The sequence below is a fragment of the Ascaphus truei genome, chromosome 9 (assembly GCF_040206685.1).
Source record: "Ascaphus truei isolate aAscTru1 chromosome 9, aAscTru1.hap1, whole genome shotgun sequence".
Classification (NCBI taxonomy): domain Eukaryota; kingdom Metazoa; phylum Chordata; class Amphibia; order Anura; family Ascaphidae; genus Ascaphus; species Ascaphus truei.
Genome location: NC_134491.1, coordinates 30,839,856 through 30,866,190, shown reverse-complemented (window position 1 = coordinate 30,866,190; position 26,335 = coordinate 30,839,856). Strand labels below are relative to the sequence as shown.

The window sequence follows — 26,335 nt, the reverse complement described above, 5'->3', positions numbered from 1 at the left end:
ATGATCAGAAAGCATTTAAGGGAAGTACCCCATTCTTCCCTGAAGCGTGGGAATGGGCCAGAAGAAGGGGTATTATACCCCATCGTTGCCCCCGTTTATTGGTTTTCTGTTACCTCCTCCAACTAGTTCTGATCTCCAATGTGTTCTTTTTTCCTCTTACGTTCCGTTATGTTCGCTGTTTCAGTTTATGGATTTAATTCTTTGCTCGCCATAGAATATTTAGGGATCGTCTTTACCGGGCTGGGTTCTCCCTTAATAGTATATACTATATTATCTTCTACTACATGATGGCAGTTTGGTTATGGGAACATTTAGTGTTTTTGAGATACTAGTGACCACACATACATTTCTCTTGACCATAATTTTTAAGTGTCTGGACTCTTTATTAAGTATGTTATTTTGAGTTTTCCCACTTACATAAATCTGTATTTTTGATACTTTTAATATTCATTTCCTTTTCCATTAGGAGTGCGAGATACCCTTTATGTAAATAGTGTTACAAACACGTTAATGGCCCGAGTGAACGTAGTCACATTATTACCTGCAGCACCGAACAGATTATTTAGTAACAGGGCCAATGAATCACTTGCATTTATGCATGTGCAGATTCTAAACAGGGTAACTATCTGAAGAACTAATACAAACAGATAAGGAAAGAGCCGATGGTGACGTTCCTACCTGCAAGAAGTAACCCTTCTTCTTCATTCACATGTAATGGTAAATGAGCGTATTGATTGTGATTTCCCTCATAACGCTTAACACACTTCACAGTTCTCATGTCCCACAGCTTAATCTGGTAATGTAAGCACAAAGAAAACCGTCATTAGCTGCTCAGAGCTAATGAATGTAGAAGACTGGACAGGTATAATATTGGGGCTGTCCTAAACAGCTTTAAAGAATCAAAATGGCAGCACATCCAACGAGACCTTGAAAAGAGATGGGATGTACCTCCCCAGCCATATCAGTCACCATCAAGTAATTTTCATCCTGGAGAAGCCGCAAGGACGTGACAGCAGAGTTATGGTAGAAACCGACACCCTTCTTCCAAGTGTTAACCGTTGTGGCAGGCACACGGAGGTCAATGGAGAACACTTCCCCAGAGCGACAACCATTGTAAAGCAACAATGTCTGCAAGAAGCAAAATGGAACAGGTTAGAGGTGTAGAGGAGAGAGAGTGGTGCGCTATGCACACAATGGGATAGTGCACCCTTATATTCAGGAGAAGGTAAGATTGGAGCAAAGTGTGACATGTAACCCATGTATTTATAACGGACCGTTCAAGGTGTGGGCAAGGGAATAGATCATACCCCTCCCCACAAGATTATATCATATGGGAGAAAAAAAGAACCCAGTCTTCCAGCACTCAATCACAACAGATGTAGAATTGTAAATTTAAAATACTTTATTAATAACCAAGAATAAAAAATAGGGTGTTAAAACGTAATTAAATGGTGTATTACAACAGCACTTGACTGTATCCTTCATAACCCATCCGAGGTTAGGTGGGTAGATATAGTAATAAGATCCCTTATAGATATTCGGGATCAAGGCGCTATATGTTATAGCTTCCTAAAAGGTATAGGAAATGGGTTTATTGGAGCTCACTAAAAGGGTAATCTCAGTATTAGTGTATCAGTGCATGTGTTACGCACTCAGATGATATACTAATAATGTAAATGTTATATGGCATAGTAAGCGAAAGGTCAGACCATATCTGCCCCTGCTTGAAATAGCGCTGCTTGCTTGATAATCTCGCTAGCGTTAATGGTGCTAGGTCTATGGTGGGAGTCATAATGTGCCCACAAGTGAAATACAACGCAGGCTAGGTATAAGTTAGTTGGCATTAATCAGGTGTGTGATATGTATACCAAAGACACCTATACTGCAGAGAGATGATTGATGTAAACCACCATATGTACTGCTGATAATATCGTTGGGTTTATGGGTGTGCTCTTAATCCACAGAGCTCACCTATATTATCAGTAAGGTATGGGTGCATCAATATTGAGCTTTTTAGTGCAATGTGATTACCAGTCGTACATTAGCCATTCTGTTAGAATCCACAGAAAAACACCTAGCACACACTCATGGTCACTGTTCCCAGGGCTGAGTGATGTGGTGCATGTGAGGAGGCGGCTAATATTAAAGCAACCTCCACTGTGTTTGTGGTGGCTAGAGCTGGTGTCAACACAGGTTGCTGACGCTATTAAATACACATAGCAGCTGTTAACTGCTCAAAAGCTAGTCTGCCAATATTCGGTGAGTACACTGACAAAATGCCAACAGTGTCAGCTGATAAGTAAAACGGGTATATATGGGGTTACTGATGGGATGGAAACACTGTAAGATCACCCCACCCCCCTTTCCCTTAGTAACAGATGTATACCTAATACCACGTATTAGGTATACATCTGTTACTAAGGGAAAGGGGGGTGGGGTGATCTTACAGTGGGGGTTGCTTTAATATTAGCCGCCTCCTCACATGCACCACATCACTCAGCCCTGGGAACAGTGACCATGAGTGTGTGCTAGGTGTTTTTCTGTGGATTCTAACAGAATGGCTAATGTACGACTGGTAATCACATTGCACTAAAAAGCTCAATATTGATGCACCCATACCTTACTGATAATATAGGTGAGCTCTGTGGATTAAGAGCACACCCATAAACCCAACGATATTATCAGCAGTACATATGGTGGTTTACATCAATCATCTCTCTGCAGTATAGGTGTCTTTGGTATACATATCACACACCTGATTAATGCCAACTAACTTATACCTAGCCTGCGTTGTATTTCACTTGTGGGCACATTATGACTCCACCATAGACCTAGCACCATTAACTCTAGCAAGATTATCAAGCAAGCAGCGCTATTTCAAGCAGGGGCAGATATGGTCTGACCTTTCGCTTACTATGCCATATAACATTTACATTATTAGTATATCATCTGAGTGCGTAACACATGCACTGATACACTAATACTGAGATTACCCTTTTAGTGAGCTCCAATAGACCCATTTCCTATACCTTTTAGGAAGCTATAACATATAGCGCCTTGATCCCGAATATCTATAAGGTATCTATATATATCTACCCACCTAACCTCGGATGGGTTATGAAGGATACAGTCAAGTGCTGTTGTAATACACCATTTAATTAGGTTTTAACACCCTATTTTTTATTCTTGGTTATTAATAAAGTATTTTAAATTTACAATTCTACATCTGTTGTGATTGAGTGCTGGAAGACTGGGTTCTTTTTTTCTCCCATATGATATAATCAGTCTCCATCCAGTCAGCACCTCACTGTGGTTAGCATAAGCTGTGCGGGTTTTTCTTGTGTGTATCCCTCCCCACAAGAGACTGGTATTGATAGCATTAGAAGGTAAGCTTGTTCCCAACTTCAAGGAAAAGCCCTCTGCCTGAATCCCCCAATGACATCTACACACCTGGGTGGCAAACTGTTGGGCCAAAATGTCACTGTTTGTTTTAAAAGTCTCTCGAACGCCTGTAACTGTGTTAGTTACCAGGACTTGGCGCCTCAACCCTTAAAAGAAAAAGTAAATAAACGTTTCAAAGAAACACAGACAAAGTTCAATAAATGGCTCACATTAACAACACTTAAAAAGTACAACAATGTAAGCTTGCGTTCCAGATTATGATACTTAGGGGAGTTGTGGATCTACCACAAGTGCAGCCACGAGCTGGAACACTATGACAGCACAAACTTTAGCAGCATTTCTGAAGGCCATCCTCTCATTCCGGGGTCCAACCCAAGGAGCGGTTGCGGTGGTGGGAACCCACCCAGGTGGTCTAACAAGGAAGCTAGGCCCAACTTCCGCAATCACTAGCTGGGTGGGCTCCCTCAGCTGCTGCCACCGCACCCACTCCACAGGTAAGGTTCTAGGGGGAGAGGAGAGCCGATGCCTGGTTCCCCACTGACCTAGGTCAAATAAATAAAGCTGCCCACAGTAATAAAGAATGTCCAATGGGCCTTGAACATAGTCTCTCAAAGCAAAAAATATTGTCGTTGCAACCAGAAAGGTGATCAGCCGTATAGTTTAAAGGAGTCTTAATGGACTCTGGGTAACTCACTTCTTGAATATATTTATCTCCCTAACGGTAAAAAAGTGCTGTAATACTATCAAATTAATGGTACCGAATCTCTACCCATAAACAAAGAAAAGGAAGCCAAATAATGGTTATTCAATCCGAAAGGAGCAATGATTTGTAAACACCAATACTGTGCTGAGCTAAGCCCCCTCACTAGCTAAACTATCCACTCACTAAAAACGGCCAAAATGCTGGGAGAAGGGGGTGGGGTGCCAGGGGTCGAGGGAGAGACCCTCCAACGCACATAGTGCCTCCTAAGTAGCGGTTTCCCCTCACAGACATCGCTTAGGAAGTGCCGTCACTACAAGGACCGACACGCGTTTCGTACCCTCAGAGGGCGCAATATAACTAAAATATGTAGAAGAGAAACACGAAAGGTCATCTGAACCTGTGGCAAAGCTGTTCTTTAGTCCAGGGTTTGAGCACCATGCACATGACCAGGCATTGGAAATCCGAAGGCTGCACAGCATCCCGGGCTGTTCTCCTGCAAACAGATATTCACATTACCTCACTTGAAAACTATTCTGGACTCATCTATTATTGCAAACCCGGGCAGGCTAAAGAATCCAAAAAGGACAACAATGCAGCCCATAAATTGTTTGCAACCTTTTTTTATGCCCAGAAAGCAGGTTATCGGAACAAACTGCTGAATGGAGAGGCAGAGAGGGAGGACAGGAAGCTAAAATGTTCCCAATACTGCAAGTAAACAATATTCATGGCACTTTTTTTAATGATGTAAAAGACAGGAGTCGGCTTGGGGAACCTGTGTATTACAAGGGAGGTTTGTCTATACTCAAACCTTTTTAAAACAGGGGTACCCCTAATGAACTTTCCAAATCTCTGGACATTCCTGCTCTTCAGACCTCACTCTTCTCCTCCTCGCTTACACGTAACACACAACCCACCCTCTTCTTATACACTCCACATTCACCCACACATCACCCTTTTACTCAACACACTCCACATTTATCCCCTTCTCAAACAGCACACTTGCCCTCGTTCTTAATCATAAACACTGCATTCACGCTCCATTTCTCCTAATTACACCACATACCTTGACCAACCCCACAAAAAGCTCGAGTCCCCCTTACCCTCCCCACACAAAGCCATCACACTCCTCACTCCTTCCCACACCTCAAATCTGCCAGCTGCTCAGTGTGCACATCTACCATGGATGGGAAGATCAAACCGCGCTCATGCTTCCTAAAGGGGATCTTGAAGTAGATCAGCTCTCCCCTCTTGCTGCTGTGATGTGAAGGCACCCCCGTAGGAAGACTCCAACGTCAGAAGATAGTGGAAAATAAACACAGAAGCGCACCAAGGGTTAAGATAATTATATTACACATAGGGTATAATAACACATAAAAACTTACATATAAGGATATATAAGTCCAGTAGCGGCCAGTGCATAGATGATAAGTCCAAACGAGTTGGTAGGCACAGTTGGTAAAAGCTGGAACTCGCAGATCAGTCCCGCGCGCTGGGGCTGACTTGCTTGGAAGACCTCAGATGTTCCTTCCGGGTTGCGGCTTGTCGCAGGACCCGTGTTTGAGTAGTCCTCCAATTGCCTGTGTACTTCCTTCCCAGCACACGTTCCACTCGGGCGAGTGGAATTATAATATAATTAATATAATATAATATAATTATCTTAACCCTTGGTGCGCTTCTGTGTTAATTTTCTACTATCTTCAGTGTGCACATCCTACACTGTTCGGAGATGTAGACAATAGGCTTCTCTCTTCTCTGCACCAGGCTAAGGCCCGGGCCATAGAGGGGTGGGGAGAGCGGAGGCGCGCTAATGCGGAGGCTCGCATGCTTCAGTCAGCGCGATTCCACGGACTTGCAGGCGAGCCAGCGTGCGCGAAGGGAGCCGGGGGGAGGTGGCTGGAGGCGGGGCAGTGACGTCGCTGGGCCAATCGCCCGCGACGCACTGACGTCAATGTCACGGCGCCGACATCACAGCGCCGTGACATTGACGCTGCTTAAGGCTGATTGGATGTTTTCAGCCGACAGCGCGCTGAAAAACAGCTTGGCGCTCGGCTGAAAACTCCAAAGCCTCCGCACGCCTGCGGACGCTCGCGTGAGCCCCCTCTCAAGGCATCCTCATTGAGGATGCAGGGGCTCAGCGCGGAGCGTCCGCACGCCTCAGCACGGCTGGTCCTTCTATGGACACAGCCTAAGAAAGAAGAAGCAGATTGCAGCCTCTACGTCTCCACGCAGCACGTCAGTTTCCCCTGGGGCCGCCGCACCTTTGACAGAAGGTCGCAACATACAAGGGTACCCTGGCCTAGCCTAAAAACATGTTGCAATTAGTAGACAATGTAATGATTTCTCTGTACTGTAAATCCGTGATATCTAACTAAGCGGGACTAGGATTTTCCAACAAAAATACAATGATATACTATGAGATATGTGATACGCACTAAAAATAAATAAAGACATTCAGAAAAGATAAAACAAACCAAAAAACCACCCCACTTGGAATAATAAAAATACAACGCACACCTGGATTTGTGTTGCCGAATAAGGAAGCTGGAAGAAGACTGACGCAGCCTGGGGTCTCTGCCATGCCCATAAAGCAAACTCTAGAGAAAAAGGTTAAAGAATCATCGACGATAATCCAGCGCAACACGGTTTTATGGGAAACTGCATAAAGAAAACTGGGCCACATTTTCTTATTTTAAAGGATACAGAACATGAGAATCGGGTCCTGTCAATGATGCCCAGCATGCAGCTTTCACCTACAAAAAGAAAAAAAAGCCAGGTTATTACATAGCGATTTCCACTTTCCAAACCTACAGTATGAGTAACATTGGTGGTACACCGGGTCTAGTAAAGAGGTATATCAAACAAATCTTGCTGTATTTGCTATAGGATAAAACAAAAGGACATTTGGTATAGTATTCACACTAAAGGCCATGAAAGGCAGTTTGCAGGCCCCATTAGAACTTATAGTTGAGAACATCCCTTCTATGTTCTACAATCACAGGACTCTGTGTAAAACATACAGATATAGCACGGCTAATGTTCCCTGCAGCTACAGAAAAATAAACAGGGCTCAGGGGGCAGTAACGGCTTCATATTGGGCTGCAAGCAGCTTTCCCGCAGTCCTTTATCCCCCGGCAAGATCCGGTAATAGGGAAAATCAGAACAGGTCCATCTGTAGATAAGCACTGGTCTGTGTATAATATACACATAGATCTTATGAAATAAACATGTGTTTCATAGATGTATAATAAATGAACATTGTCAGAGTATATTTCTCGCCACATAACATATATAAATGTATATTTTAGCAAATCAATTGTACAGAGTAATGTATCAGTGACTGGCATCTGGGATTTAAGTGACTTTGTTGCTAGCTCTGTATAGGAGTGTTTTTGTATTAATATATCATTTTTGCTGCGTTAAATTATGTGCATAATGTATGGAGCATTCACTGCTTTGTTCTTATTAAAAACAAAATCTGGATCTGGCTGATCCCTTTTTGAAGTTGCGTTGACTTCTGTGATAGATTATATATATATATATATATTGTGACAAACGGCTTACTCCGGGGCTCCGCCGTCTGTCCGGGACTGTTAGAACACGGTCTTTTAGGGTAGGTTAAATGATGAGACGTCACGTACTGTTCCTTTAAACAGGCTATGCCTGGTTTATTCAGTCCCAGGCACTGAGACTGCCACAGTTTAAACAGAAAACAAAGCCAAACAAAAAGCTGCTCGTCTGAGCGATAACTTAAACTTAGATGTCCCTGACTCAGAGTTGGAAGTGGCTTGTCCACTTCCACCAACAAAATAAGTACCTTTGCAGTCTTTAGACAAACTAACAGAATGAATGAAGCGATTTGGGAAAGAGGCTTTCTCACCCCTCTGCAGTTCAGCAGCCTTCCAGGCTCTTGGGCGGGGCCCAGAGGAAACAGGAAACAGGTCTTATATACCTGAACTCTAATCAGCATGACAGGTGACAGAAAACAGGCAGCAGACAAACTGTGGAATGGAGTGCCTGTACCACGAGGCTGCCCTGTTCAGCTTAGACAGGACAGAAACTGTTCAGTATCCTGGGAGCCCTGTATATGGAGTTTATTACCAACCCCTGGTTTCTGTCACAATATATATATATATATATATATATATATATAAAGAAAAGAAGAGAGCGTAAAAAAGTACATTTAATGATGGAAGGAAGGGGGGAGGGGGGAAGAAATACACTCACAAGGGTAAGTTTAAAATAAGCGATTGTGAATATAATCACCGTCCAGCTTGTGGCTCTGCGTCCGGAACCCACAGCCCAAATCACACTCCGTGGTATAGGCAAACAGCGCAACGTTGAGGAACCCCAGGGCACCTGGTATCTTTGACAAAAGTCCAATAAAAACAGATGTGCTGTTGCTGGCAGCCGCAGAATGTCCCGCACTCGATTCAGTCTTGTGAGTGTATTTCTTTCCCCCCTCCTCCCCCTCCTTCCATCATTAAATGTACTTTTTTACGTGATGGGGCTTGCGCTCTCCCTTCTTTTCTTCCTCTAGGTGCTAATTGGATGTGGTTCATCCTTTTGAGAGCAGCCGGAGATCCCCCACACTTCTACCAATCATCCACTAAATTATTCACCATCTGATGGACTTTTCTAAGGACTGGGTTCTATTTACTTCTATTCATTTCTTTTTGTGCACTTATACCTATATTGTCACTGTACCCACTTATTGTCTGTACAGGCAGTCCTCGTTTTACAACGCTTTTTACAACGCTTCGCTTTACAACGAATGGCTTATCCAACGCTATACAATGCATACCTATGTTCATTTTTACAACGCCAAAATGGCTTATCCAACGCTCTTACGACGCTTTGCAACGTTGTGTATGTGTATATATATATATATACACACACATTCACATAAACAACGTTGCAAAGCGGCGTAAGAGCGTATATATATAATATTATACTATATAATATTATATTATACTATATAATATATTATTTATTATGTTATATTATATATATAATACAGTATATACACTATATAATTTATGTGTGTGCTGCATATCTTATTGCCTGCATAAAATATATATACACACAATACAGTGTGCACTCTATATACACAATACAGACTGCAATTATTCAGGACTTTTTCATCAAGACATGATTTTGACCTGTGAGCCTCAGTCCATCACCAGCATCACCAGCCTACGCTGGTTAATACCTTGCAATTAGTGGAGTGTAGCTGATCGTACATCCCCACTGTGGGGCGGTCCTTCCATAGGCCATTAAGGTAAATGACACCATATTTGCTGTAACCATTCTCCACGTCATTCACGGTGAATATTCTCTCACAGGCTGAATCTGCCTGCAGAATGGAAAACAAACAGGACACGAGTGAAGGACGTGCTTTCTGAAAACACAAGCATACATTTTACTATGTAACTATGTAAGACAAAGGTCAAATCAACCAAAGAAGCCAAATACAACACAGACACATATGCTGAATGAACACTAAAAATATTTTAGAGCAGCAATTCCCCTACTTTCTTTTTTGTTTTACCCCCATTTTTACAGCAAGGGACCGTAGGAGCTTGGCGTAGCTGTTTCCAGGTGTAGGGATACTGAACGCTCAAGTCACCAAGTTTAGATCTCCCTCCAGTGAAAACAAAATAGCTGCCAAATATCAAACCAATAGGAAGACAACATCTGTTGCAGCTTCCTACTAGCCGGCCATTTAAACCCCTTCCCCAGATGAGTACCTTGGGAACCAAAGGGACACAGTAACTGAAAATAGCGCTGTTCTATTCCAGAGAATGTTAGTTAACCTGAGATAGCAATCCTGTAAAAAAATAAAAATAAAGGGTGGAAGCGTTGTCAGGTGGGACTGCGGCTTTAATATATCATAAAAAAACACAAATAACAGCAAATAATCTAACTAAAAGGGATTATATTCGTATTGGTTTTCTGCCATTTTTAAAGTAAATAAAAATCCCACTTGCGGTGTATTCGCACGTCTCAGACAGGTCCGCAACCCTGCAAGACCCCATCTTTGCCCATTATCGCTGTCATATTCTCTAGCCTGCTGTACCCATGCTTGGCCACCGGGACTGCTGCCACTCTAAATGTCTTGTTATAGCCTGCAGTACCTAAACTTGTCCATCGGGATTGCTGCTGCAAAACTAGGAACATTCCAGACTCTGATACCTGACACCTCTGCTTCACCTCTCAGCCTGCTTATATAAACCTCCCTTTCCTGTTCCTCCTTGCCTGTTTATACTGGTTCCTTAGCTCCTGCAAGGTTCCTGTGTTTACTGCTGTGCTAGCTATTTGCTATCATCCTGTTCCAGTTTCCTCGTTGCCGACCTCTGCTTGTTTCCTGACTTCGCTACCTGCCGCCTGCCTCGGACCCCTGCTTGTTTCCTGACTTTGCCACCTGCCTCTGATCTCTGCTTGTGACCCCTACTTCGCTCCCTGCTGTTCCTGCCACTGGGATCCACTTCAGCCGAAGTCCAATCCTTGACAGAATAAACAGGCCCTACCATGGATTCCGCTGGAACAAACCCGACTCAGGCTCAGACACTCCATGACTTACAACATATCATGGTTGGTTACCAGGAACAACAAAGACACGTGTTTAATCGTCTTGGCCGCTTGGAAGAAAAAGCCGCCACTGCGGAAGCTGAGAATCGTGAACTACGTGCAGCCTTAATCACCTTGTCTGGTCAAAACACTGTGCCTGTGCAAACCGCACCCCGTATATCCCTTCCAGAAAAATTTGGGGGGAAAAAACAATCTTTCCGGAATTTCCTTAATCAATGCAGACTTGTGTTCAAGCTTTAGCCCATCATTTATCATACCGAAGAAGCCAAGGTTGGACTGATCATAACCCTGCTCAAGGATGAGGCCCTTGCATGGGTCTCCCCTATGTTAGAACAAGATAGCCCACTACTAAGGGACCTGGAGGAGTTCATCGAAGCCATGAGTCTTATTTTTGATGACCCAAATCGTAGTGCAACCGCTGAGGCAACTCTGAACAATCTTCGTCAAGGAAGACGCTCGGTAGCTGAATACGCCGCTGAATTCCGCAGATGGGTTAACGATACTGATTGGAATGAGGTCGCGCAGAAATATCATTTTCGGCAGGGTCTCTCGGAGCAAGTTAAAGACGAACTAGCCCGGGTGGAGCCCCCAGAGAGATTTCAGGACTTTGTCCGTTTATGCATCCAAATTGATCGCAGGCTTACGGAAAGACGATTGGAGAGACAGGGGTTCATGCCAAGCAACTCTGGGTTTAGAGATGTCAGTACCCCAAGACGTTCCAGGGAGACTGAGGAGGAGCCTATGCAAGTAAATACACTGCGGGGACCCATCTCAACCGGGGAAAGGAATAGACGCTGAACAGAAGATCTCTGTTTATATTGCGGAAATGATGGGCACTATCTCACCGATTGCCCAAACAAGTCCAGGCGGTCTTCTTTCCAGAGCCCTAGGAGAAATCAGCTGCACGCAATTTCAAAGACTGTTTTCTCTGCTTCTCAAGGGAAAGATAACCCTCCTTCGCTACACCCTCACCTCCTGGTTCCTATTATAATCGAGGAAGGAACACATCGTTTTTCAACCACAGTAATGGTTGACTCAGGGGCGGCAGGGAATTTTATGGACATAGAATTCGCCAAGAACAATTCGGTATCATTTGTAGCCAAGGAATCTCCAGAAAGGATGGAAGTCGTTGACGGTTCTCCCTTGAGCTCTGGACCTGTTACCCATGAAACCAGTAACTTAACACTAATCATGGAGCCCAATCACCAGGAGAAGATTTCTTTTGGTCTCATTCCATCACCTTTGTTTCCAGTGATTCTGGGAATTCCATGGCTCATGATCCATAACCCACTAATTGACTGGAAGACAAAGACCCTCACGTTTCCCTCAGAGCACTGTCAGCTAGCCTGTCTACCTAAAACTCCTATACCAGAGTGTGTAGGAATACATAAGATTTCCTCGTCTCAAGAAAATCTTCTGCCGGCTCCTTACTCTGAGTTTTTAGATGTGTGTGACAAGAAGAATGCAGATACGTTTCCCCCACATCGCTCTTATGACTGTCCCATTGAATTATTACCGGGTGCTGCCATTCCGTTTGGAAGAATCTATTCCCTCTCAGAACCGGAATTGAAGGTCCTCAATGACTACCTACAGGAGAACCTATCAAAGGGTTTTATCCGACCCTCTACTTCTCCAGCAGGCGCTGCGCTCTTCTTCGTGGGAAAGAAAGACGGTTCTCTACGCCCCTGCATTGACTATCGGGAACTAAATAAGATTACGGTGAAGAACAGGTACCCATTACCTCTGATACCTGAACTATTGGAAAGAATTCGGTCAGCCAAAATCTTTACCAAATCAGATCTCAGAGGAGCGTATAATTTGGTCCGCATTCGACCCGGTGACGAATGGAAAACAGCATTCCGAACCCGTTATGGGCACTATGAATATCTGGTGATGCCTTTTGGACTCTGTAATGCCCCTGCTACCTTCCAGCATTTAATTAATGATGTTCTCCGAGAGTTATTGGACCAATTCGTAGTGGCATACCTGGATGACATCCTTGTCTTCTCAGATAACATCATGGATCATCAGAGACATGTCCGAATTGTCCTTGAGCGTCTCCGTAAGTACAAATTGTACATCAAGTTAGAAAAATGCGAATTTGAAAAGACCAACATGCAATTTCTCGGTTACATCATCTCTCCCGAGGGTTTGAGTATGGACCCAGGCAAGATTCAAGCCGTGGTGGAATGGCCAATCCCTCGAAATTAAAAGGACATTCAGAAATTTGTGGGTTTTGCCAATTTCTATAGACGTTTTATTAAAAATTTCTCTGGCATTATTGCTCCAATCACCCAACTCACACGGAAAGAATTCCCCTTCAAATAGTCTCCTAAAGCGGATGCGGCATTCGAACAATTGAAGTCACTCTTCACATCTGCCCCTATCCTCATCCATCCAAATCCAGAATTACCATTCATCTTGGAAGTGGATGCATCCGACTCCGCTGTTGGTGCCATTCTGTCACAAAGAATTGGACCCAAGATGCTCCTTCATCCATGTGCCTTTTATTCATACCAAATGTCAACAGCTGAACGAAATTATGACATCGGAAACAAAGAACTCTTGGCTATAAAAGCTACATTCTCTGAGTGGAGACATCTACTGGAGGGGGCCAATCATCCAATTACGGTCTTTACGGATCATAGGAACTTAGAATTCATTCGATCCGCAAAGAGACTGTCTGCACGACAAGCCAGATGGGCTCTCTTCTTTGCAAGATTTCAGTTCCACATCTCAAGAAAATATTCTTCCAAAAAGAAATTTTTTGGGCGTCACATTCTCTGCCGATCTCCTCACACGAATAAAGGGAGCCTACTCAAATGACACTTTTCTTAAAAACCCTCCTCCGGAAGCAGAACTATTTCTATGTGATGGTCTCTGGAACTGTAATGATCGTCTGTTCGTCCCTAAGGAGGTAAGATTAGAGGTGCTCCAATTAATGCACGACTCCCGACCCGCTGGTCACCCAGGTGTCCTCAAGACACAGGAACTGTTGTCTCGCTCTTTTTGGTGGCCTAAATTAGCACAAGATATTAAAGACTATGTCCTCTCCTGTGAGACTTGTGCTAGGACCAAGACCCCTCGAGCATCACCTGTGGGTTTACTGCAGCCTCTTCCGGTTCCAACTCGTCCTTGGGGGTCCATATCAATGGATTTTATTGTCGACCTGCCACGATCAAATGGACATAATACCATCCTGGTAGTGGTGGATCGACTTACAAAGATGGCTCACTTCATTGCAGCACAGAATCTTCCTTCTGCAGACCAGACAGCCAAGTTGATTGTGAAAGTGGTGTTTCGGCTTCACGGGGCTCCTGATGAGATCATATCCGATAGAGGGGTACAATTCACTTCAAAATTTTGGAGGACCTTCTGTTCCTCTCTAGGAATTCGTTTGGCTATCATCCACAATCCAATGGCCAGACAGAAAGGACCAATCAGACTTTGGAACAATACTTACGATGTTTTGTTTGTCATCTCCAGGATGACTGGATTGATTTTCTACTATTAGCTGAGTTTTCATACAACAACTCACATCATTCATCGACTCAGAAGAGCCCCTTTTTCTCAAATTATGGATTTCATCCAACCTTTATTCCTCGTTTTCCATCTTCGGGCCCCATTCCGGCAGTTACAGAGAAACTGGAGACTCTGCGAGACATCCAGGAGACCCTCAAAGAGACACTTCGTGAGACTCAAGTAAAGTACAAAAGAGCAGCAGACTAACACCGCAGACCCTCCCCAGAATTTCAAGTTGGGGATAAAGTCTGGCTTTCTACAAAAAATCTACGTCTAAAGGTTCCAACCATTAAATTGGGCCAAAAATACATCGGGCCATTTCGCATCTCAGCACTAATAAATCCAGTGTCCTTCAGATTAGAGCTTCCTGAGACCATCAAAATACACCGTGTTTCACTCTTCTCTGCTGAAACCTTTCCGTGAGAACCCGTTTCCTGGACGGAGACTTCCTCCCCCTGAACCCGTCCTCGTGGATAACGAAGATGAATTCATTGTGGAAAGAATTTTGGATTCCAGGTTACACCGAGGGAAACTACAGTACCTGGTTCACTGGGGGGGCTATGGCCCAGAGGAGAGGTCTTGGGAACCCAAAGATTTTGTACATGCTCCGCGACTAGTCAAAGCTTTCCACCGACGATATCCAGACAAGCCTAGCAAGGATCGTCCGGAGAACGCTCTTGGGAGGGGGGAGTAATGTCATATTCTCTAGCCTGCTGTACTCATGCTTGGCCACCAGGACTGCTGCCACTCTAAATGTCTTGTTATAGCCTGCAGTACCTAAACTTGTCCACCGGGATTGCTGCTGCAAAACTAGGAACATTCCAGAACCTGATACCTGACACCTCTGCACCTGTGCTCCACCTCCCAGCCTGCCTATATAAACCTCCCTTTCCTGTTCCTCCTTGCCTGTTTATACTGGTTCCTAAGCTCCTGCAAGGTTCCTGTGTTTACTGCTGTGTTAGCTATTTGCTATCATCCTGTTCCAGTTTCCTCGTTGCCGACCTCTGCTTGTTTCCTGACTTCGCTAGCTGCCGCCTGCCTCGGACCCCTGCTTGTTTCCTGACTTCGCTACCTGCCGCCTGCCTCGGACCCCTGGTTGTTTCCTGACTTCGCTACCTGCCGCCTGCCTCTGATCTCTGCTTGTGACCCCTACTTCGCTCCCTGCTGTTCCTGCCACTGGGATCCACTTCAGCCAAAGCCCAATCCTTGACAATCGCTTAGCAAACAGCGCTTCCACTGCAGCCAGGGATTTAACAAACTTGACTTGAACATTTAGCAATCTAAATTCCAAATGTCAAAGCAGCTCTACACCTAAAACACCTTAAAGATTTCTTTCTGCGTTACAAAGTGAGAGTACTGCCATATTCTGCCATCGCTCTGCTGCACACTCCCATCTGCTGCATATTGGAAGACAGATTCTAGTTATGATTTTCTGCTTTGACCCAAAATTTCAAAGCTTATTTAGATATAAGTAAACATGGGAAGGATGTTGATCCAGGGAGAAATCTGATTGCCATTATTTGGAGTCAGGGAGGAATTTAATTTCCCCTTATGAGATGAGATATTAGATGTTATTTCACTGGGGTTTTTTGTTTGTCTTTCTCGCGATCAAAATACTGTAAATATAAATATATTTAGCATAGGTTGAACTTGATGGAAATATGTCTTTTTCAACCTCATCTACTATGCAACAATTAAACAATAATAATAATGAAGAGATTATATAGTATACACACAAACACACGTATGTGAATAGTCATATTTATATCAGTAAACGTCGGCTCCATCGCTGTTAAATTATCTAACATTGTCCTCAATATCAATATGTCCTCAGAGTGCACACGCCCAGGACACCGAGGCCGCTTCCGTTTGTATTTATGTGTACACTGAAGGTCACTGCATTCACCATAGAAACAAGTACCTACTTGTAGGTAATGAATGAACACCAACGTTGTACTCGTATACATCAGTATGAGAAAGAAACTCGTTTTCTGTGGCCAGGTAAGTGGTATTTTTCACTTTTAAAAAAATGGCCTTTTCTGTGGTTAGCACAACTAACTCTCAGATGAACTTGAATATTCATATTTAAGAAATCCAGTGACACCGGGCATACTACGCCTGTGGGTTTCCGTGACTCCACAATTCTTAGCACCAAATAAGTCACCATATAAAGCACCTTATATTCTGTAATAAAAAGTTTTAACATAGGCTCGACAATATTTAGATCGAAACGGGTCCCCTTTTTCTGCAGCTTAGCCTCATTGTCATGTTAGTATTGGCGCACCTTTAGGGGACAAACTTACCAAAATTAAATTAAAATTGTGCATCTCTGCACCGGCCGGCTCTTGATTCTGAATCGCCACCTTTTTTCTTTGCATGCAGCTCACCCGTAACTCATGGACGCGTCTATTAAAACAAACACAAAGTTATAATTTTATTAAGGGACACAAATGAAGGTTGTGCTATAACAAAACAGTACGACTATAACCGTTACATTACGTTTGAGTTATTGCCTGGTTTAACAATGAGGGAAGGAGGAGCAGGTCACAGCCTTGGGACTGAGAGAATATGGGTTGAATCTCATGGTCAGCTCCTTGTGACTCTGGACAAGACCGTTTATTTCCAGTGTATATCAAATAAATATCATTTACCAAATGACAGCCGTACAGAGGAGGGGATCACTACATTCTCATTATTCTATAAGAGTGGATGTAAACTAACAGAACTATGTAAAGGGAACAAGGCACGTTCTCACCGGCAATATGTTACAGAAGGCACCAATCCCAGCTGTCTCTTCTGCAGAAGCAAAGTGTTGTGCAATCCAGTTCTTGTGGGTTTCTACTTGAAATAAAATACATTTTATCTTACAAAGTGGGTCATCATCAGGCATCTCTATACTACTTGGTCTACTCACTCAACCAGTTGATACATTGTGTCTCCCATATACTGTACTATCATAATAATAATAATATTTGCAGCTTCATAGTGAGGATATATAGAACATGTTAATGCTGATTCAATATACAGTGCCTTTTTGAATAAAGGTTAATACTATTGTTGTAGTTTGCGGACAGTGTACACAACACTGTACATAAATGAATTTACAAGGACAATGAAAAAGATGGCCACGTTGAATATGGTAGGGCACAGTTAACAATGTATTAACTTCCAAGCAGTCGCATTGTTCAGGTAAAGTTGTACCTGAAGTGAGGAAGAAACACTGACGCGTCCCACGGACACAAGGTATTCAGCCCAGTTGTCCCACTTCTAAACCAAACGTTTGCTACGAGAGTGGTGCTAAGTTTTTGGGGCCAAAAACAGGAATATTTTAAGAGCTTTTACCAACCTACTACCTCATCTGTTGTTTCAATTTCTTTTTACCAACTCCCACTAATAATCTGATTATCAGATCAGCGATTTTTTTTTTTTTTTTACCGTTTTTGAGCTGATTGTGATTGAAAAGTTTTCAAAGTCATCTCATGCATGCAAAGTCTATGAGTGAAATTGGAGATTTCTTGCTCAAATACCAGTTTTTTATAAAGGGGCTGTTTGGGCTCACCCAGTTTAAATGTTCCAAGCTCCAAAGTATGTGCATTTAATACTCATTGTCTAGGTTTTTTTTTGTTTTTTAACAGAGAAGCAACTTTCACACGTTTTCTTGGGCATACATGTAATGGCTAACAGTGTGGAGAGATAACGTTTTACTGAAATAGGGATACGTGGATACTTGGCGTAACTACCAACATAAGAAATGGGTTCTTTTCCGAACATCCAGTTACACAGCGCTGCAGCCAAGTATACGTATTACATGTACTCACTCTCCCCTGCTTCTCTTCTTCGAGGAGTCGCAGTCTCCTGCTCTCCATCTCCTTGTGCTGGATGCGCTCTTTTGTCAGAGGGTTGCAGTTGTTATGTCCCGGAAGCAGACGGAAGTAGCGATTCTTTTCTGGATCATAGTAAAACCCTGGCAGCTCTTTACAACGGAGCGAGAAAGAAGCGTCAACTGGGAACCTGCGCATCTTTTATAGTAAGAATGACACGTGCTACTGATGTAAAACAATACAATTATTTCAGCATCGGACAGTGTTTGCTGTACACATTCAAAAGGGGCATTCACAAAGCTATCTAATGTAATGTTGTGTGGGACATGGCCCATTCATTCTGAGGAGCTAACTTTTTTTTTCCAGCTATAATCATTCTGTGAATGATCCTCAAAAAGGTGAATCAGCAAGAACATAAAAGCAATATGAATTAAACCAATCCACAATCCTTTAAAGCAGCAAAACCAATTGCACAAAATTTTGTTTAGTTCTAGGATTGAAACAAGGGTTCATGTCAGCTCCGGGGACCCCCTGCTTCCTGAAACACTAACCCATGCAGTGGGTGCCTGTATCTATATTATTGTATCTCTTTATTTATATAGCGCCATAAAGGTACATAGCGCTTCACAGTAGTAATACACGGTGTAAACAAATAAATAACAAATAATATAAATAACAGGTCATGGGAATAAGTGCTTCAGACATAAAAGTAACATTAAGGAAGAGGAGTACCTGCTCTGAGGAGCTTACAATCTAATTCAGTCAGGAAGTTTGTAATGCTAACGAAATGACGACTCAAGTGTCACACGGGCCAATAGGAAGCTGTGACATTATCCCTTGCGGCCTCCTATTGGCCCGCGTGACTGTGGGCTTTAAACTGAAGACATACTGGCACCCCCTACAGGGGTAGGTATCTCAGGAAGCATGAGGTCTCTAGAGCTAAAATTAACACAGTGCAGCTCAAGGAGCCCCTGCTTCAAATATATATACTGGAATGCACTCAGTCATTCACCTCTATCCCTTCCCTATGGCGATTTAAATTCCCTCCTCTCCTTACTAGCGTGCCCTGCCGCGGGTCCCCTCAACACCCCCCGCTCCTGATTGGATATGCAGGGAGGTGTGTCCTGGGGGAAGTCGGGAGACCACGCACAAGCGAGCTGCTGGGCTGCAGCACGGCCACGAAGGAAGCGTCCCCACAGAACAACCCCGCAAGAAGCTACCCCACATTAGGGCCCCTCAGCACGGCCCCGCAGGAAGTGCCCCAAAAGCATGGCCCGTAGGAAGTGCCCCAAAAGTACGGCCCCGCAAGAAGTGCCCCAAAAGCACGGCCCCACAGGAAGAGTCCCAAAAGCACGGCCCCACAGGAAGAGTCCCAAAAGCACGGCCCCACAGGAAGAGTCCCAAAAGCATGGCCCGCAGGAAGTGCCCCAAAAGCATGGCCCGCAGGAAGTGCCCCAAAAGCATGGCCCGCAGGAAGTGCCCCAAAAGCATGGCCCGCAGGAAGTGCCCCAAAAGCATGGCCCGCAGGAAGTGCCCCAAAAGCATGGCCCGCAGGAAGTGCCCCAAAAGCATGGCCCGCAGGAAGTGCCCCAAAAGCATGGCCCGCAGGAAGTGCCCCAAAAGCATGGCCCGCAAGAAGTGCCCCAAAAGCACGGCCCCACAGGAAGAGTCCCAAAAGCATGGCCCCAGAGCACGTCCCCCCGCAGGAAGCATCCCCACAGAAAGCATCCCCGCAAAACGGCCCCGCATAAAGCGTCCCGCAGAACGGCCCCGCATAAAGCGTCCCGCAGAACGGCCCCGCATAAAGCGTCCCGCAGAACGGCCCCGCATAAAGCGTCCCGCAGAACGGCCCCGCATAAAGCGTCCCGCAGAACGGCCCCGCATAAAGCGTCCCGCAGAACGGCCCCGCATAAAGCGTCCCGCAGAACGGCCCCGCATGAAGCGTCCCGCAGAACGGCCCCGCATGAAGCGTCCCGCAGAACGGCCCCGCATAAAGCGTCCCGCAGAACGGCCCCGCATAAAGCGTCCCGCAGAACGGCCCCGCATGAAGCGTCCCGCAGAACGGCCCCGCATGAAGCGTCCCGCAGAACGGCCCCGCAGGAAGCATCCCCGAAACACGGCCCCAGAGGAAGTGTTTCCGCAGCACGTCCCCGCAGCAGGGCCCCGCAGGAAGCAATCCCCCAGGAAGTGTTCCCACAGCACGGCCCCGCAGGAAACTTCCCCACAGGACTCCAGAGTCCTTGAAGGCCTTCAGGTACATACAGCATTTCCAAAGCTCCAGCAAACGTATTCATGCGAGTGCAATGGGACGTGGTGACTTCCTTAACTCTTGTGCATTGCAGACACCTTTTCTCCCCAACAGCTTACCAATGTAATAATTTACTTCATTGATTCAATAACATTTAAGTGAATGTCAGGTTAAAAATTAGCATGGCAGAAAAACACAGCCCACCTAAGGACCAAGTCTGTCCAAATATAGGCGTTTGATAACCTGCTCCAAAACAGGTTAAACTAGGGGCTGAAGGAGCGGCTCAGTGAGTAAAAGAGCTAGGAGTCTGGTTCAATTCCCGGTGTCAGCTCCTTGTGACCTTGGGCAAGTCACTTTATCTCCCTGTGCCTTAGGCAGCAAAAACAAATTGTAAACTCACCTGGACAGGGACCATGTGTCTGTAACAATCCTATGTGCTGCGTACCGCGTGCTATACTGTGATTGAGAAGCGCTGAGTCCCATTATATAAAGTTATTATTATTATTATTAAGAAAAGAAGAGCTGTAGCAGAGAACTGCAGGTTTCTGACAGCAGTGGTAGTGAGCGACCAGGCCCAGCTAAGGAGAGAAGTCGGCTAAACCCACTTCCAGCCCTGAAAGGGGGTGAAAATGGGCAAGAAAGGAGCAGGTGCCACAGAGCAAAAAGGAACAACAAGAAATGAGATTCTCAAAACAGCTGACATGGCCTGTGAGAGCCAGAAAGGTAGCAGTCCGAAAGTACACGCAGACGCGAGCTTCTGTGACACAGTCTGTGGGATTTACCTGGTACAGCTGCTGCTGGGTGAGAAGCATTGCCAGAGGAGGCACCTTCTGCATTGATAGTCTCAGCGGATGTGGTGTCTTGATGCTCCCCGGTGTTGTGCCTGCAGTATCAACACACAGAAACTGGATTAGTTTCCATCACAGCACCAGGTTTCACACTAAATACTCCAACTTTTGCATCTGACTAGAACTCTAAAAGCATTTTTCTAAGAATCTTACAATAACCACAAGAAAATGTGTCTCTCCGAGAGACTGCCTGGCATTATATATCAGAGCTGTGAGATCAACCAACAGGAATACTTTGCCAAAGCACCTTCTTACTCCAGGCCAACAGTTGTCGCATGCATAGTTCTAAGACATGCAGCATTATGATGTCAATAAAACGTTGTCATGGATACAGAGAACCTGCCGCCACATTCATCAGTGAGGACAGTCCCATCTTATGTTCCTATAAACCATCAGTCTTGGGAAAGCTTAACGCACATTGTAATGCCACCAACAAAAAGTTTGCCTCTGTTTTTTTACATTTTTACTTGGATGAAGATTTAGAAGAAAGTTATAGGATTCGGGACACTTGCTTATTGTGTGAAGAGCGTCTCCTTTACGGGGTTCCTGGAAGGCAATGATTAAAACCAGTCTAGCTTCGCTCATGTCAGGAACCCCAGATCCTCTGTATACATTTCTTGAAAAAGATACAACAAATACCTAGGAGCCATGCACTCATTTGCTGAAAAGGTGAGTAGTCCTACGAAATTCTGCATTTCTCCTCCAGCTACACATGGTTGATAATTATGATTCGGTTTATATCAGTAAAACATATAGAGCAAGTTTATACTGTATATACTTGTATGCACTTATAGCTTTATACCTTCCTAAAAACACCACCGACTAATCTTTTACTGAGTCAAAACCTATAGAAAACATTCGCGACCTGTCAGGTTACACACCCTTATTTAATACCACTTTCCAGATCAGAGACCCTGACCCCCATTAAAATGACGAGATGAACCAACGAGACAAGCCGCCGACGAGACAAGCCGACAACGAGAAGAACAGATGACGAGACAAACCAAAGACGAGACAAACCAACGACAAGACAAACACACGACGAGACAAACACACATCGAGACAAACACACATCGAGACAAACCTTGTTTAAATAGAAACAAAAACTGGTTTTACTGAAAGGTAAAAAAGGTAAACTGAAATCCCCAATTGTATTGACATATCATTGTTTTGAATTTCTGGCCGTCATGCCCAGCCAGAAATCTTACAGGTTTAAACAGGTATATAAGATAATCAGCCTAAGAAACTGATGTTGAATTATGAAACTAGATGAACAAGTTTCTTATTTAATAATTGTTTGTTCTTGTATAGCGCTGCTAGTTTTACGTAGCTCTTTACAGAGACATTTTGCAGACACAGGTCCCTGCCCCGTAAACAATCTATGTTTTTTGGCGCCTGAGGCATAGGGAGATAAAGTGACTTGCCCAAGGTCACAAGGAGCCGACACCGGGAATTGAACCAGGTTCCCCTGATCCAAACTCAGTGACAGTCAGTGTCTTTACTAACTGAGCCGCTCCTTCTCCCTAATTGTTTGACTCAAATGACAGAAGAGATGAATTTGCTGAATCATCTATCTAAACAGAACAGGTTTGATACACCGGCCCCAAGAGGCTCAAAACCGTCATGGATTGCTTGGTAATTTCGGTGCATTTTTTATGCCTTTATAGCTGTGGTTCCTGGACCACCGCTGGTCTCTAATGACTTTGGTGATGGTTTCTTAAGCTACCAAAAATTAATTTAGGTAAACTCATCTGAAGACTATGGGTCTTTCCAAATCTGTGCTAAATGTTGGGGTGTCACCTACTGCGTTTCAGACTCTCGACCGTTTAGGACTAGCGCTCTTTGCGAGTTTATCCGGATTACTGCCATGTTGCCCACGAGAATAGCGGCTTTCAATCTGTGATTCGTGCAAAGTTTGTGCCACACAGCAGGTTACCAGGGGTTCCCCAAGAAAAAATTGGTGTACATTTTACTATTTAATGACAATTTTATTTTTTATAATATTTAATATGACACAAAAATTACATTAAATATTATATTGTACCATTATAGATTGATAGAAATAGTATCTTTATGTACATAGGACAAATAGACTAAAGTTGTGCAATGTCAGAATAAAGTTAAGTGGTTTCCTACACCCACCTTTCATGAAAGCTTCTGTGTTGGTGTCTCCTGTTCCAATTCGGTCTGTGCTCCCTTCCGCATTTTTTTCCTTCTCTCCAGTGATTTCTCTTCATTCCCGCCTTGACAATGAGACATATAGGTGAATCCACAAAGCACTCAAGGAACCTTTAAAAACAGAGAACAAAATATGTATTTTTTTGTCAAATTAGTTATGTTAAAATGACTTCATTATTAGAGCGACCTCCCAGCAAGATCAGGAAAGATGCACCTCAACAGTCAGAGACCAACAGCTCCATAGCAGAGATCAATCGAGTATAAAATGTGTATGTGAAAAAGTATAAAAAAACGCAGAAGCCGGAAGGGTGACGTCATCCCCTGGGGACGCGAGGAAGCGAAACCAGCAGAGAACCTCAGCTGGCCGATTACTGACCCCAGAGGACCCACCAGAGACCGGACGGACGTCCAATGGAGGCGGGGTAGTGAGTGGTTATGTGTGGCTTCGCCAGTAGACTCGTTAGTGCGATGTGCCCTTTTAATATTGCATTTTTTATACTTTTTCACAAACATTTTATACTCAATTGATCTGTGCTATGGAGCTATTAGTCTCTTACTGTTGAGGTGCATCTTTCCTGATTTTGCTGGGAGGTTATACAGCTTTTCCTGACATACAGACTACAGATTGCCACAGCATTGTGATATATGCCTGAAAACCACTTACAGGCATACCCCGGTTTAAGGACACACTTTAAGTACACTCGCAAGTAAGGACATATCGCCCAGTAGGCAAACGTCAGCTCGCGCATGCGCCTGTCTGCACGTCCTGAACAGCAATGCCAGCTCCCTACCTGTACCGAAGCTGTGCGCAAGCGGGGAGACTAGAGCCTGTTACAATTGCGTTATTTATATCAGTTATGCACGTATATGACGATTGCAGTACAGAACATGCATCGACAAGTGGAAAAAAGGTAGTGCTTCACTTTAAGTACATTTTCGCTTTACATACATGCTCTGGACCCATTGCATACGTTAATGCGAGGTATGCCTGTACATCTTGTGAGTAGGCAGAACATACGGCCAAAATAAAGACCTGATATTTGCCCATCATTGTAATACACCTGCACTTAGATTTTTGTGTTGTTGTCTCTCTTTTTATGTATGCTCCCCCTGGATTGTGAGCATATATTGCTACGTTTGGGACCAGTGAGGACAGGTGGGGTGAACCAGAGTGTTTGAGCAGGGAGTTTCAACGTTATACTTGTATTTATACAGTCACTTTATAATTATATGTTCACCATATCTCTGTATTTTACAGATTTAAACATTTATTCACATTAAGAATAGTGATCACTGTTTTGTTGCGCCTTATTTGATCACCTTCACTTGTATATTGGAGCATGCTGGGAGACTCTGCTCGTCGCCCGGACAGGTGAGGGGGAGATCTGAGGATGCTGAGGGGGATTGGGGAGGTTGATGAGAGGGACTGGGGGAGATCTGATGATGAGGGAGAGAAGCTGATGATGACGAGGAGAAGCTGATGGTGATTTTTCACTATGAAAGTGCGGTAAGGTGAGATAGAAGCGGTTGATAAAAAAATTTAATCCCACCACTGCGCCCCCCCCCCCCCCCTCTTTGGCACTCCTGCTATAGATAATGTTTCATAATGTTGGGTTCCTCAGGCTTCTGCCTCCTTTATTTGTCACAGGAAGTGGGACTGCAACACTTTAAACAAAACACAAAATAAAGCCCTGCTCAGCTGAGCACTAACTAAACAGAGGAATCTAACGTTGGGCGGGTTATGCACTTTCCAATTAAATAAATGTACAGTGTTCAAAATAGTACAGAGGAAGGAAGTTTTACCATTCAGGAGGAATATTCTCCCCTATTTATCTGGTGGCAGAAGCCCGGTCTCCAGGAACTTGGAGATAGAGAGCAGGAAAGCAGCCTTAGATACCTGTTAATCCAATCAGCAGGGCAGGTGAGAGAAACCAGAGAACAACGGACAACTCTGGCCTGGATTTACCATTTACCGGTTTCAGCAACTGTGGGGTGGATTACATTTACCCTGGGGCTTCATCTTCTGTCCGAAATAGGATAGAAACTGCATTCTAGCCTCGGAGTCCAATATATCCCATTGAGCACCTTTCCCTGGTTTCGGTCGTATGTATACATGCATACACACACATATTTCTATAGCGCCATCAATGTACAGTGTGTCACGGCAGTAATACATGTGGCATAATAATCTAACACATAATGGGAATAAGCGCTTCAGACATAAAAGTAACAGTAGGAAAAGGAGTCCATGCTGCGAAAATCTTACAATCTAAGGTGTCTATGTGACACACACACACTATACTCTGTCTTCTACTGTAGAACAGCGAGTGCTGTGGATTTGTTCTATTTGATGCCATTATTGAGCTGAAATGATGATCCTGGTTCCTCTCTGGGCACCGCTATGAGCCAAGTACTTTTCATGAACTTTTGCTTAGGTTTATTTTCCGTGCTCCAGACCAGGGGTGCGCAAACTGGGCGGCTGGAGATTTTCCAGGGGGCAGCAGGGTGGGTGGGGGGGGGAAGTGTGGCGGTTGCATGGGCCCCGCGCTCTTCCCCAAAGCATTTAAATTAAATGCTGGGGGATCGCTTGAGGCCTCTGCAACTGTCAACTTACCGTGATTCAGACGGCTATGTGACACGTCGCCATCGCAACGTGGTGTCAAATGACGCAACGGGGTCATGTGATGTGACATCACAGCGTCAAATGTCGCCGTGGGCCACATGACATGACCCCGCAGCGTCATTTGACGCAGCTCCAAGGTAGGGGGGTGCAAGCACCGGGGCAGGCAAGACAGGGGGGCGCAGCAGCAAAAGTTTGTGCTCCCCTGCTCCAGACCCTACAGTCAATGTTCACAGGCTTCATACAGTGATAAAAAGGGATTATTGCTGACTACCTGCTAGTGTACATTGTCTTATTCCTGTATAGCCCAACCACACATTGGAGCAGCCTGTAAAAATTACCCTCTATTTACCACACACACACTTGGTCCTCTCCTCCCTCTACACTGCCCCCATCTTTGACCTC

At 44.4% G+C, this 26,335-nt stretch overlaps 1 protein-coding gene across 2 annotated transcripts in view; it reads right to left on the bottom strand.

Annotated features, from left to right (window-relative positions):
* DCAF4 (DDB1 and CUL4 associated factor 4) overlaps positions 1-24,855 on the bottom strand; it is a 32,099-nt gene extending 7,244 nt beyond the window's left edge. The window contains exons 1-13 of one of the 2 annotated variants that reach the window (XM_075614250.1): positions 24,631-24,855; positions 23,275-23,421; positions 21,067-21,167; positions 18,034-18,188; positions 16,971-17,053; positions 16,519-16,621; positions 9,315-9,458; positions 6,806-6,855; positions 6,620-6,699; positions 4,503-4,598; positions 3,451-3,548; positions 949-1,128; positions 679-793 (exon numbers count right to left, since the gene is read on the bottom strand). In XM_075614250.1, the coding sequence (XP_075470365.1) occupies positions 679-793; positions 949-1,128; positions 3,451-3,548; positions 4,503-4,598; positions 6,620-6,699; positions 6,806-6,855; positions 9,315-9,458; positions 16,519-16,621; positions 16,971-17,053; positions 18,034-18,188; positions 21,067-21,167; positions 23,275-23,369 (1,300 nt within the window). In that variant the 5' untranslated portion in view covers positions 23,370-23,421; positions 24,631-24,855. The remainder of the gene's footprint in view (positions 1-678; positions 794-948; positions 1,129-3,450; positions 3,549-4,502; positions 4,599-6,619; positions 6,700-6,805; positions 6,856-9,314; positions 9,459-16,518; positions 16,622-16,970; positions 17,054-18,033; positions 18,189-21,066; positions 21,168-23,274; positions 23,422-24,630) is intronic. The other variant, XM_075614251.1, reaches the window with a different exon arrangement.
* Between the last annotated feature and the right edge of the window lie 1,480 nt (positions 24,856-26,335).